At 42.2% G+C, this 13,090-nt stretch overlaps 1 protein-coding gene across 14 annotated transcripts in view; it reads right to left on the minus strand.

The window, feature by feature from the left end:
* The window catches only part of ampd3a (adenosine monophosphate deaminase 3a), a 32,853-nt gene that overhangs the window by 13,253 nt on the left and 6,510 nt on the right, over positions 1 to 13,090 (minus strand). For 8 of the 14 annotated variants that reach the window (XM_073907522.1, XM_073907524.1, XM_073907523.1 and 5 more), the window contains 9 exons: positions 9,908 to 10,130; positions 6,570 to 6,747; positions 6,298 to 6,463; positions 5,703 to 5,922; positions 3,188 to 3,317; positions 2,918 to 3,112; positions 2,712 to 2,843; positions 402 to 565; positions 188 to 314 (listed from right to left, as the gene is read on the minus strand). In XM_073907522.1, the coding sequence (XP_073763623.1) occupies positions 188 to 314; positions 402 to 565; positions 2,712 to 2,843; positions 2,918 to 3,112; positions 3,188 to 3,317; positions 5,703 to 5,922; positions 6,298 to 6,463; positions 6,570 to 6,747; positions 9,908 to 10,130 (1,535 nt within the window). Of the gene's footprint in view, positions 1 to 187; positions 315 to 401; positions 896 to 1,061; positions 2,844 to 2,917; positions 3,113 to 3,187; positions 3,318 to 5,702; positions 5,923 to 6,297; positions 6,464 to 6,569; positions 6,748 to 9,907; positions 10,131 to 13,090 lie in introns of all 14 variants that reach the window. The other 6 variants (XM_073907528.1, XM_073907527.1, XM_073907525.1 and 3 more) reach the window with 2 other exon arrangements.

Raw genomic sequence — 13,090 nt, forward strand, 5'->3', positions numbered from 1 at the left:
TTACTTTTACTGGAGTATGATGAGTTTTTAGTTCTCTTTCCACCAGTAAGTATTAAACACATTAAGTATAGGAGTGTCCACAAACTGTATATCCGACCACGACCAGGTGGTATTGATTACACAAATTTTACATTGTTTACCATACTGTAATTAAAAATGCTGCATCTGTTATAAACCTTAAACTTACATATTTAAGAAACACGTGGAGCTCTTTGTGCTTTTGAGGATTCACTGTGGCCTCGAACAGAGGAAGGAAAACATTTTCGAGCATCTTGGCAAAATTAGGAACCAACTTGCGTGACCTGAAGATGTCACTGTAAAAGAAAAAGGCACAAAAACATAGTCATAACACAATATATCAGTGCTATCTCGAAATATTTTGAATAAATATATCTACTTACTATATTCGGGGCACTTGAATGATCCAGCGCATATTAGGAGAGTACACTTTGTTCTGAATAAACCAATGGGAGAGACTTTCCCACTCCTCAGGGGAACGGCCATATATGGACAGTCGCGGTTCTGCATGTTGATACTTGCTCTCTTCCAGATTATGTGCTACTTCCTGACAGAGACAAAGAGTTAAAGAAGTCTCTTAAAGTCTTGAACCTATAGTTTCAGAGACCTTTACTTGATTTCCAACTGAAACAGAATATTAAGTAGGGGGCGGGGCTTTTTTCAGCATCATTCCCTCATAGCAAACTAACGGTAAGAGGGGAGTGGTTAAGAATACTGTGGCTGAAACTGTCAGACTGACATCAACAGAGAAGCACCGCCACTTCAAACATGGACACAAATGGTCAGATTTTGAAGATTACCAAAACAACCTTTTTTTCAGTGGAATAACTTGCGTTGATTAATTGTTTGCCTAAAGCACAGATGTCAAATCCAGTTCCTGGAGGGCCCGTCTCTGCACAGTTTAGCTTTAACCCTTATTAAACACACCTGATCAGTCTAATTAAGTCCTTCAGGCTTGTTTGAAACCTACAAGTAAGTGTGTTGAAGCAGGGTTGGAACTAAACTGTGCAGAGCTGCGGCCCTCCAGGCACTGGGTTTGGCACCTGTGGCCTAAAGGATAACAATGTATGGTGGTCAAGAGAGCTTAATGTATTATAATTTCAGAAAACACATGTCAATTACAAAAAATGCCAGCAAATTGTGTGAAGATACAAGATGTGCAGCACCTGAAACTAGGGATACTGGAAGCCTGTGCTGGCATTTCTCCTTGCTATCAGTGTCTGAAGAGTGGGAGAAGTGGGTTGCATTGAAAGTCTAACACAATGGGCAGCACATTGAACACATTTTGTAAGTGGTCAGAAACTTGTTAATAACTCATGAAAGAATACAGTTAGGTTAAAACCCAAGTACATAATTGTTTTTCTTGTGAAATTTCCAATAAGTTTGATGTGTCAAATGACCCTCTTCCTACTGAAAAAACAAAAGTTGGATCCAAGATGGCCGACTTCAAAAGGCCACCTTGGTCACCACCCATCCAAAAGTTTGCCCCCTCACATATACTAATATGCCACAAACAGGATGTTAATATCACCAAACATTCCCATTTTATTAAGGTGTATCCATATAAATGCCCCACACTGTACATGAGTGCCGTAAAGGGGTCAAAGTTTAACATTGTGCCATAAAGTCAATCTGCTGCCACTAACACTATTGCTGTGTCATTAATCTAGCATAACCACCCCAGGGGTCACAATTTAATAGAAATGAAACTTCAATGGAAATTGTAAGGCTGACGGCTTTTTATTTGCATGTTGCTTTTTATGTAACTATTAAATACTATTTATATTCTGTAGGTTATGGATAAAATATGGTAATTCTAATAGTTTAATAACATATATGATATTTTTGGAAATCACCAAGGGTCCCGACCACTACTTTGGGAAACACTTGTATGAAACCAACCCAGGCTCATTGTGGAAACATAGCCCCGCGGACGTTTCTGGAGACCTTGAAATACGTCCTGGGAGGTACGTATTTGTGCAGTTTTTGTTTTCGTGAATGCGTGAGAAGCAAATGTTCCGCGCTTTTTTGCGTCTCGAACGCCTCTTGGGAGCGCGTGCTGTTCGCGCATGTGCTGTTCTAGCGTGAAAAGCCGCCGGAGGCTAATGTTGAGCAACCGTCTGTTCGACTGACTGAATGACCGAGCAACTGACTGAGCGGCCGGCCAATCGGCCGACCCAGCCACCCTCCTCCTCCTTCCCTAAATCCAAGGGACGATTTACAAAAGCCGTCCAGAAAAGATAAGCAAAATCGTCCGATTTTGACCCATTTTTCGAATTTCACTGCATTCTCGCCCCGTCACGAACTCATTCGCTTTTATTTTTTGGATTCTGTTTTTCATCTTACCTGATTTTTGGAACCGCTATTTCCCGTACTCGAACCCGGTTATCGCGGGTCTCCTCCTCCGGGACTCCGCTGACGTAACACTACGAGCTAAGCAGACAAACTGATTGCGACGGGAAACCCCTCCACATGGAGGTGAGCCATCACAGCAGCCGAGCGCGAATAAGAGGAGCGGCGTCACACCGCCCCATAGCGTTCACTCGAAAAAATGTAATGCAGCCATACGTACCTCCGGCCACGTAAATCACGGTTTCCTGAAACGTCCGCAGGGCTACATTTTCAGAATGAGCTTGGGTTGTTTAAAACATTGTCCTTGTGGACATCTTGTTTTGACAAAATGACCAAATTACCTTGATCAAGCGGGCGAAATACTCTCCATTGATATAATTGTCGGCCTTCAGGTAGATTTCCCGCAGCTCACTTGCTCCGACAGGATTGTACTTTGAGTTGAATTTGTCAAAGCGGTGAAAGGTTTGTCTGCCCTGCAAATATACTGAACATGAAGCAGAATGTACAAGCCACCAGTATATCAGTAAACATTAAACATGTTACTTACAGCATGAACGTCTAAAGAGTCTACCGTAAGATCATAAGGGTCCATGTTCAGGTTGTTAAACACCTGTTTGAGAGTTAGCTTAAGCCCCGCCTTCTCCAGAACAACTCTCTCGGCGTCGGTTTTGTAGGTGGTTTGGATGAAATCGAGCAGGTGTTTCTGGTTCATACATGCTGCTGCGTGGATATGGGTGTCTACCTGTAAGTAGACACATTTAGACAACATGGAAAATAAATTGTAATTACACATTACTATATGTGTTTTATATAATACCTTTCTGACATTGTAGAAATCTCTGTGAGGAACGCCCTTGAGCTCTTTTAGTTCGGCCATTTCGTTGAGCATTTCGTGCAGGTAAAACTTTGAGCCGAGGAAGTTGAGTCGTCTATGGCAGTAGGTCTTACTGTTTAGGGAAGAAGTAAATCTCATAATTCTTGAATTGATTACCAATGGGTTGATATTGTTTGGAGGTAAGGATGGGCGATATGGATATTGTATTCATTACGATAACGATATTAGTAATGATGTAATTCATAAGTTGCGGCACAGTAGCGCTGATAGTACTGTCGCCTCAAAGCAAGAAGGTTGCTTGTTGCTCTTTCTGGAGTTTGCATGTTCTCCCTGTGTTAGCGTGGGTTTCCTCTGGGTGCTCCAGTTTTCCCCACAGTCCAAAGACATGCGGTACAGGTGATTTCGGTAGGGTAAATTGTCCATAGTGTATTTGTGTTTGTCCCGGTCCTCCAGGTTGGGCGTTAAGCTTTGGGCTAACAACCCACCTCGTAAAAACTAGATGTTACAAAACACCAATATGGTGCGGCTAAATATCAACTTTGATATAAATTACCCTGGGAGTAAGTAAGTAAATAAGTCAGTATAATTCATAAGTGGGGCGAGGCAGTGGTGCAGTAGGTAGTGCTGTCGCCTCACAGCAAGAAGGTCGCTGGGTCGCTGGTTCGAACCTCGGCTCAGTTGACGTTTCTGTGTGAAATTTTGCATGTTCTCCCTGCCTTCGCGTGGGTTTCCTCTGGGTGCTCCGGTTTCCCCCACAGTCTAAAGACAGCTAAGTGAGGCTAAATTGTCCGTAGTGTATGAGTGTGTGTGAATGTGTGTGTGGATGATTCCCAGAGATGGGTTGCAGCTGGAAGGGCATCGGCTGCGTAAAAACTTGCTGGATAAGTTGGCGGTTCATTCTGCTGTGGCGAACCCGGATTAATAAAGGGACTAAGCTGACAAGAAAATGAATGAATGAATGAATGAATTAATGAATAATTCATAAGTATCCACAGAGACAAAATGTCGTAATTAAATAATAATAATAATAATAATAATAATAAATAATAATACCTTTTATTTATAGGTGCCTTTCAGAGCACTCAAGGACACATTAAAGTATGTCACAGGCACATTATAAAAACGAGACAGTAGAGTAATAAAACATAGTATTAATCAAGAAAGTCATTAAAAGCGATCCTGAACAGAAAGGTTTATACCTAGGATTTAAAATTGGAGATAGAGTCCACCTGACGAATATCTAACGGCATGGAATTCCATAACTGTGGTTAAAAAGCCCTGCCACCAAATGATATCACCTTAAAATTTGGAACTGACAACAGTTCAGCCGCAGAAAATCTCAGTGAGCGCAATTTTCAGCATAAAATTACTAATTATCATATTTTTATTGTTAAATTTTATTAATTAAGGATATTAATACAGTCAAAAAATGTTTTTTTGCTGCTTGTTTAAACTACGTATTTGAAGTGAGCTGAAACAACATATTTCTTGAGATTTCGTTTGGACATCTTAATTTTTTTATGTTCAATCCACTTTAATGTTTGAAAAACTAACACGTTAACCTAATTCCTTCATGTTGTCCTAACACAAATCAACTGTGTGGAACCCAGCGTATAGTCCATGGTCCATTGAGAGAGTGTATGGGTGTTTCCCAGTACTGAGTTGCGGCTGGAAGAGCAGCCGCTGCGTAAAACATATGCCGGATTAGTTGGTGGTTCATTCCACTGTGGCGACCCCTGATAAATAAAGAGCTAAGCCAAAAGAAAATGAATGAATATTAATACGGTAAAAACTAAAAATTTGCTGCTTGTTCAAACTACTTATTTAAAATCAGCTAAAACAAGGCATTTCTTGAGATTTTGTTGGGACAACTTAAATGTTTTATGTTCAATCCACATGAATTTATTATGTTAACTAAACTTTGCAGGACAGCAGGTCTTCCAGGTGGAGAGCCGAAGATCTTTTACATAGTGTTATGATCAAACATTGTACTGTTATTTCTGTTTCATTCATACTGGACACTAGAGGGCGCCCTCACGCATAATCTCCACATGTAGATTACTGAAGAAAAGAGCTATCGCTGCTGCAAAGTGGATAAAGAAATGAAGAAATTGATCAAACATGAACACAATAGGGGTGGTAGGTGGCTTAGTGGTTAGCACTGTCGCCTCACAGCAAGAAGGTCGCTGGTTCGAGTCCCAGCTGGTGCAGTTGGTATTTCTGTGTAGAGTTTGCATGTTCTCCCCCTGTTTGCGTGGGTTTCCTCCATGTGCTCCGGTTTCCCCTACAGTCCAAAGACATGCGCTATACAGTGGGTGAATTGAATTAACTAAAGTGGCCTCAGTGTATAAGTGTGTGTGAATGTAGTGTATGGGTGTTTACCAGTACTGGGTTGCAGCTGGAAGGGCATTGTATTATTGATCATTATTGTTACGATAAATCTACATTTTTATAGTGGGAAGAATTTGTAGAGGTATATCGCAAACGATAGACTTACGTAGGCCCATCAGCAATCATGGCGAGCACATGACTCATGTCAATAGCAAATGTTTCCAGGTCTGGATATGGAAGGCAGCGTGGTTTGTTCATGCTTAAGGCTTCAGCGTTTTCATATACATAAATAATGCCATCTTTCATCTTCATCTGATAATTGAGGTTTTCTGGAACATTCTCCATGCTGTAGGGATCCTCTCCCTCACCAGGGCATGGACAAATATCTGAGTAAAGCAAGAGAATTTATGAAATAGAAAGAAAAATGCTAAACTATGCCTTTCTAGTTATCCGCATAAACGACAATCTGGCTTTCCCATTGGGGGATAAAATGTTTTTTCCATTTTAGCTGAAATTTTAAGTGTTTTTTATTCTCATTATTGAGCTACGCATAACTCATGCCAGCTCTTATGTCTTCTAAAATTAGTTAAACATTGATGTCTTGGGAAGGGACTTTAGGCAGGGACATTAAGCAAACATAGTCAGCATTTTTTTGTACACAGAAATCCCACTAAAATGTTTACAGAGCCAAAAATAAACCTCGAAAGAGAATGTTCTGCATGACCCATATGGTTTTGAAGCCTGATCATATACAGATGTACCTGGGAGGATTTCGTCCTCTTCTGTCCACTTTTCATTCGCTGCATTACGTAGGAACTGTGCCGTAGTCCGTGGGAAGCGGTGATATGCCAGTTTGGAGTATTTTTCTCGAATAAAAAGAGCCTTTAGCAGACTTTTAGCTGCCTGCTCATAGTCCTCAACTGTAATCTGCAAGTGCACCGTAAAACATGACTGTTAAGACACCATCTGCAATTTAAAGAGCCTTTAGTTGCAAACACAAAATTGGTTGACCGTCCATTCTAATAATACACACCCCAGCACAGTAGTCTCCGCTAATGGTGACTCTTTGATACTCCGGGAAATTTGGCGAAATGGATGAGCAAGTGGAGGACGGGGTAATCAGGGGGGTCACTACACCCCGGACACTCTCTGTACTTAATGGGATTTGCAGTGACATAGATTGGGACCGAATCATCTTAAAACTCTTCTTCCTAGAAAGGATTAAAGCAAATGGAAGCTAAAAAAAAACAATCAAGCAGTAAATTCACTAAGCACATGTATTGTTAACTACGCTGGTGGAAAATATAATCCATTTGATATTCATTGTGAAGTGTTTCCAGAATAGTCCATGGTCCAAGGTGATCTAGATTGTCTAGACAGGGTTGCCCAAACTCGGTCCTGGAGGGCTGGTAACCTGCAAAGTTTAGTTCCAACGGCAATCAAACACACCTGGGCTGGCTAATCAAGCTTTTGTAGGTTTTCTAGAAACATCCTTGCAGGTGTATTAAAGCAAGTTGGAGCTAAAATCTGCAGGACACCGACCCTCCAGGACTGAGTTTGAACATCCCTGGTCTAGACCACTGTGTTACCTAGGGCTGCATTCCCATCCAAATCTTTATGCCCTTCACTTGCTAACTTCCCTCCGGCTTGCTCCCTCAGATGTACATCATTATGCAAGTGTCCACTACTGGCAGCCCTGCTGAAAAATCCAGCTTAAACCAGCCTAGGCTGGTTGGCTGGTTTTAGCTGGTTGACCAGCCTGGTTTTAGAGGGGTTTTGGCCATTTCCAGCCTGGTCTTAGCTGGTCAGGCTGGAAAATGACCAGCCAAATCCAGCTAAAACCAGCTTGACCAGCCTGGTTTAAGCTGGACATAGCTGGTTTTGGCTGGACTCCCAGCTTGGGTAGGCTGGTCAAGCTGGTTTTCGCTGGTCATCTCCCAGCCTGACCAGCTAAGACCAGGCTGGAAATGGCTGAAACCAGCCTGGAAGTGGCCAAAACCCCTCTAAAACCAGTCTGGTCGACCAGCTAAAACCAGCCAACCAGCCTAGGCTGGTTTAAACTGGATTTTTCAGCAGGGAGATCATCTGAATGGGTTTAAATGGAATTCACTAAACCCTTGAGCACCAGGGAACTACACTGTTTTAGTGACATCACAGTCACATTGCATTCTGGAACATATGGGGGCTGGAGTGGACATTCAGTATGAAGCAGATTTACTCCCACGGTCAAGATTGAGGGTATGTGCATGTAAACTTCCCTCGTTCACTTGATGAAGAGGAACACACTTTCAAATGGTGGTGGCGATTCCCTTGAGGTAACAAGGAAAGGCAAGTTCATGAGTGCGTGTCTAAAGGTGGACTGGAATACAGCCTAGGAAGGTCGCCACCCTGCAGAGTTTACCTCTAATCCAAGTGAAAAGCACCTGTACAAGTGAAACAAGGTCTTCTGGATCACTTTAAACTTCTAGTCCAGAGCAAATTTCTGCATGATGTTGGCTCTCCAGGAGCAGGATTGGATATCTATGATCAGTGGTTCTCAATCCTGGTCCTCACTCTGCACATTTTATATGTTTCTCATACAGAGGTACCATGTTGCTCCTCAACCACATTGCTGCCCCCATTACCCACCCGTTTCTCCCAATACTGCGTGTTTTGTATGCATTTTAAGTAAAACACACTTAATTCAGTTCATCAGCTCATTAGCCAAGACTCCAGGACCTGAAATTGCTGTGTGAGACAAAGGAGACTTGCAAAATGTGCATTTTCGGGGGAGCTCCACGAACGTGGTTGATAACCAGTGCATTAGACCAGTGGTTCTCAAACTTTTTATCAAGTACCACCTCAGAAAAAATTTGTCCCTCCAAGTACCACCAAAATGAGCAGTATTGAAATACAGTAGCGTAGTAGGCCCAGTAAAGCAGCTACAAATCTGCAGAGTTAAAAAACGTGGCAGATTACCACAGAAATATAGGCTTTATGTCAAATATGAGATATTATAAACATCATTTTTGATAAATTTTAAAATGTGTGTAGCATGTACCTGACATATTTCATTTCTCAGCGTACCACTAGAAGGAAGCCTGCGTACCACTAGTGGTACACGAGCCACAGTTTGAGAACCACTGCATTAGACCATAAGTGCACTGCAAAGTAGACATACAAAAATAATATTCTGGCATGATTCCAGTTCGAAAGAAGTAAACTTCAAGTTCAGCCAATTTCCCATGTTCAGGGGCCAGAGAGGAGTAAACACTATTTAGGAAACATGCCAATCAGAAAACTTCATGGGGCTCTTTTCTAAGGAGCTGGTTATCTAAATCAGGCGTGTTAAGCAAGAGAGACATGCAAAATGTTGAGAATATGGGGTTGTGAGGAACAGGATTGAGAACTGCTGGTCTACATAGCTGACCAGTTGGTGGATATGGTGTTGATTGGTTAAGCTGGTAATAAATGACACTTTGGGTCAGCATCAAAAAGGAGCTACCTTGTTTAAACGATCGGATTGTCCTACATAGACAGGTAAGACCTGGGCTGCGTCTGAAACCGCCTACTACTCAGTAGGTGCTGCATTTGAATTTAAACGTACTACTCGGCCGTTAGAAAAGTTTGTTCTATATACGAATGTGAAAAGTATGAATGGAATTCGGACGTACTACATCCGCCATTTTGTCATGGTCACGTGACCTACCTGCATCAGTTGCGTCGCCTCACTTCCATTCATGAATTCTCTCACGGTGCATTATGGGATAGCGCAGCGTGCATGGGATGCGCACTTCAGAATCTCGCCGGAAGTAGTAAGTCATCCGGGTACTTCTCGCCTACTGATTTTCGAATTCTATGAATTCAGACATACTACTCGGCTCGCATACTGATGTTAGCGTACTATATAGTATGGAAGTATGCAGTTGGACGCAGCCCTAGTGTTTTAAGCATGTAAAACCTTCTGTTAGCATGCTACTTCACAGATTTAAATTAATGGTCTCAAACTCAATTCCTGGAGAGCCACAGCTTCAAAGTTTAGCTTCAACCACCTCCAACTCACACTTGCTTAATAATCTCTAGTAATCTTGAACACCTTGATTAGTGTGATCAGCAGTTTTTGATTAAGGCTGGTGCAAATCTGTGCAGAGCTGCGGCCCTCCAGGAGTTGAGTTTGAGACCTATGATCTAAATCATGGATGAGTGACTTCGGTCCTGGAGGGCTGGTGTTCTGCAAAGTTTTGCTCCAACACTTATCAAACACACCTGAACGAGCTACTTAGTGTCTTTAAGGACACTAGAAAGCTATAGGCAGGTATATCTGATTGGGGTTGGATCTAAACTCTGCAGGACAGTGGCCCTTCAGGACCGATGTTGCCGAATGGTGCTGACCGTTTGGCACTTTCTTCTGACTGTTGCTCAGCCAGTTCTCTGAGTAGCTCCCTCTGTTTGGCTTCCTGAAGGCCAATGGGACAGTCCTCGGGTACAGTGTACATGGACAGGGCATCTTTTGTGTCTTCTTCTTTCAGTGCCGAGGCATAAACCTTCTCCGCCAGCAGGCGAACCTCCTCATCCACATCAGTCAAAGCAATCTTCGGGAACTGCCGTGGCATATCTGAATAGAAGCACATTTAAATTCAGCATGAAACAGATGGTAAAATTGTCCTTTTTCCTCATATCATGACATACATTTTATTGAAACGGTCCAAAAATTTTAATAAAATGTAAGGTATTGCATTATTTCATTATTTGTGAACGGATTGAATCATTGGAAAATGAGCAAAATTAACTAAATTAAAGAAGATTGACAAAGACAGCACAGAAGCAATTCACACACTATTAGTCCCGCACTCAGGGTTTTACATTAACACCCGCCAACCCGATAAATGCGGGTAGATTTCATCTTTGCCGGGTTAGACAGACAATCCCACTAGCCACTTTGGCTGGTTGAAAATAATTTTTCAATTGTAGTTTTCCTAAAAGCAGGGTTCAAATATATAACGATGACCCAATATGTGTGCAAATGTGATCTTAGAATCGAGAAGTAAAATAATTGTGATCACGCGAGCAGAAGAAAGCAAGTGAATACCGAATGAGAGAATGATGATCACTTGCGCTAACAGCTGATGATGCGCAGTGATGCGCTGTAACAGTGATGCGCTTGACTGCTTAAAGCCTGATTTATACTTCTGCGTCAAGTGACCGGCGTAACCCACGGCGCAGGCAACGCGCGTGGCTGTGCATTTATACTTCTGCGCACTGTCTCTGTCGGTCTGCATTAACACTTCCGAAACGCTAGTGGGCAGTGAGGTGTTAATGTTCCTCTGTGTCGAGTTTCTTCTCTGGTTTTTTGCTTTTCCTGAACACTTCCGGGATGTACAAGTGGCTCAAACTCGCTCGTTTTGAGGCAGGAACCGGCGGACGTGCAACAACTTTAACTATGAGGTAAACACAAAACAAAACTTTCCATCCGGAGCTCCTTCATGGGACTCCACACTTGTAAACAATCGCTCGCGCCATTCGCGCGGCTCTCGGTCCCGCCCAGACTCGTCAGCGCTACCAAGCCGACCAATCACAGAGCTTACGCTACGCGTCGTTGCGACGTGTAGTTACATTTTTTGAGAGGTGCACGTCATTGACGTCGATGGCCACGGCGAAGGGCTATGCGTCAGCGCCGTAGCATACCCCGGTGTTTGACGCAGAAGTATAAATCAGCCTTTAAGGCGTGCACGCGACTGCTTAACGCGTGCGCGCTCCCGAATCGTGAAGCAACCGTGTCTGGAACAGGTTCTGGAAACGCAACTGTCATCGGTTCTCTTTCAATTAAACTACACAAAAAGTGATGAACATGCATCCACAGTCCTGATGCTTTTAAGAGCTCAAAATGTGTCTTTTTGTAAGCAGCACCTGTTGCTTTCACTTTGAACTGATTATTAAATTGCCTAAAAAGTTAACCGTGAACATGTGATCTTCCTTTTATTATCACACACGGTATGTTTCACCTGCTTTCAGTTGCTTACGGTTTTATTTGCTTTAATTTTTGTTAAACTGGTTTAATTATCTTTTCTTTTCTTTTCTTTTATTTTTTTAAACATTGCTTTAATGGGAGATTAACTCTCCATTTATGTGCAGTTAACTGGTGATCCGAGAGATCTTTAGCCACGACAGATTACTGTGCATATTTTTGATACATGACAATAATTATTTTTTAAAAGTCAATTGCTTTTCTTTCTTTTTTACGAAAAGTTTTGTTAAATAAAAAGTATAGTATACAGCTATATTTTGCTTGTTTTGACACATAAAAAATTTGTGGCTAATTAATAATTATTGTTTAGTGTGGTTATAGAGATAAATTTGGTAAATCGTTAATTCTGAGCTGTAAAATGTCATGTGAAATAAAAACTAATTGCAATATGACACTATGAAACCATGACTCCTTTGCTCATGCTCATTGAGCAAACTCATACTCGACTCGCAAAAAGTGAAATGAATGGGGACGCATGTGGACATAACACACAATTTAAATCAAGTAATTTTAGCATGACAACGTCAAATTCATGCATATAAAATATATTTTCCCAACAACAAAATTGTGGCTAGTGAAAATGCAGCGTGGCTAGTAACATTGGAAAACTACTAGCCACAGTGGCTGGTGATTAAAAAAAGTTAATGTAAAGCCCTGCCCGCAATAAAGGACTGATAGCCCTGCCCTAAAGGCATTCCATGTGACCAGAAGTGAAGAAAAGGTGGGAGAAGCAAGGTTATGGTGTTCGATTAAAGATAATGAGTGAATCTCTCGATTTATGTCCACCAATTCTGAAAGCATGTCCCATGTATATGTCATGTCAAAACCAGACAAATGTTTAGTCTGCAAAAGTGTTGAACTAGTCCCTCAGTTGCTGTCAGTGGTCGAAACAACAAGGTTACTTTGATGTGTGTTTCAATGCTCATATCAACACGCTTGCTGTAAATAGTCCCGGGATGCCATGTGCATTCCCAGGCCTTTAATTCAGGCCTGTAAAGTCAGTCACTAGGCCAGTGCACAGCTGCAGACACACTGGCCTGTAAAACAGTTATGTCTGTGCCAGGACAGATCAAGTGTCTGAGCTCTGGGTGTGACTTCTCCCTGAAGATTTGGGAACATGGCCTTCGGTGGACACATCAGATGCTATCCTGGGCAGGAACCAGATCCCTTATCAAGGTTTCCATTGTTCAAAGCAACTCCCATACACATAACGGCTTTTTACACTGGGGTAGTTCACCCAAAAATGATATTCTGATATGAATTACTCATTCTTTTTCTCAGAGATGGGTTTCGGCTGAAAGGGCATTCTCTGCGTAAAAATGTGTTGGATAAGTTGGCGGTTCATTCCGCTGTGGCGACCCCCGGATTAATAAAAGGACTAAGCCAAAAAGAAAATGAATGAATCGGCTTAGTCCCTTTATTAATCTGGGGTCGCCACAGCAGAATGAACCGCCAACTTATCCAGCAAGTTTTTACGCAGCGGATGCCCTTCCAGCTGCAACCCATCTCTGGGAAACATCCACACACACATTCACACACACACTCAAGCC

This window comes from Danio rerio, chromosome 7 (assembly GCF_049306965.1).
Source record: "Danio rerio strain Tuebingen ecotype United States chromosome 7, GRCz12tu, whole genome shotgun sequence".
Taxonomy (NCBI): domain Eukaryota; kingdom Metazoa; phylum Chordata; class Actinopteri; order Cypriniformes; family Danionidae; genus Danio; species Danio rerio.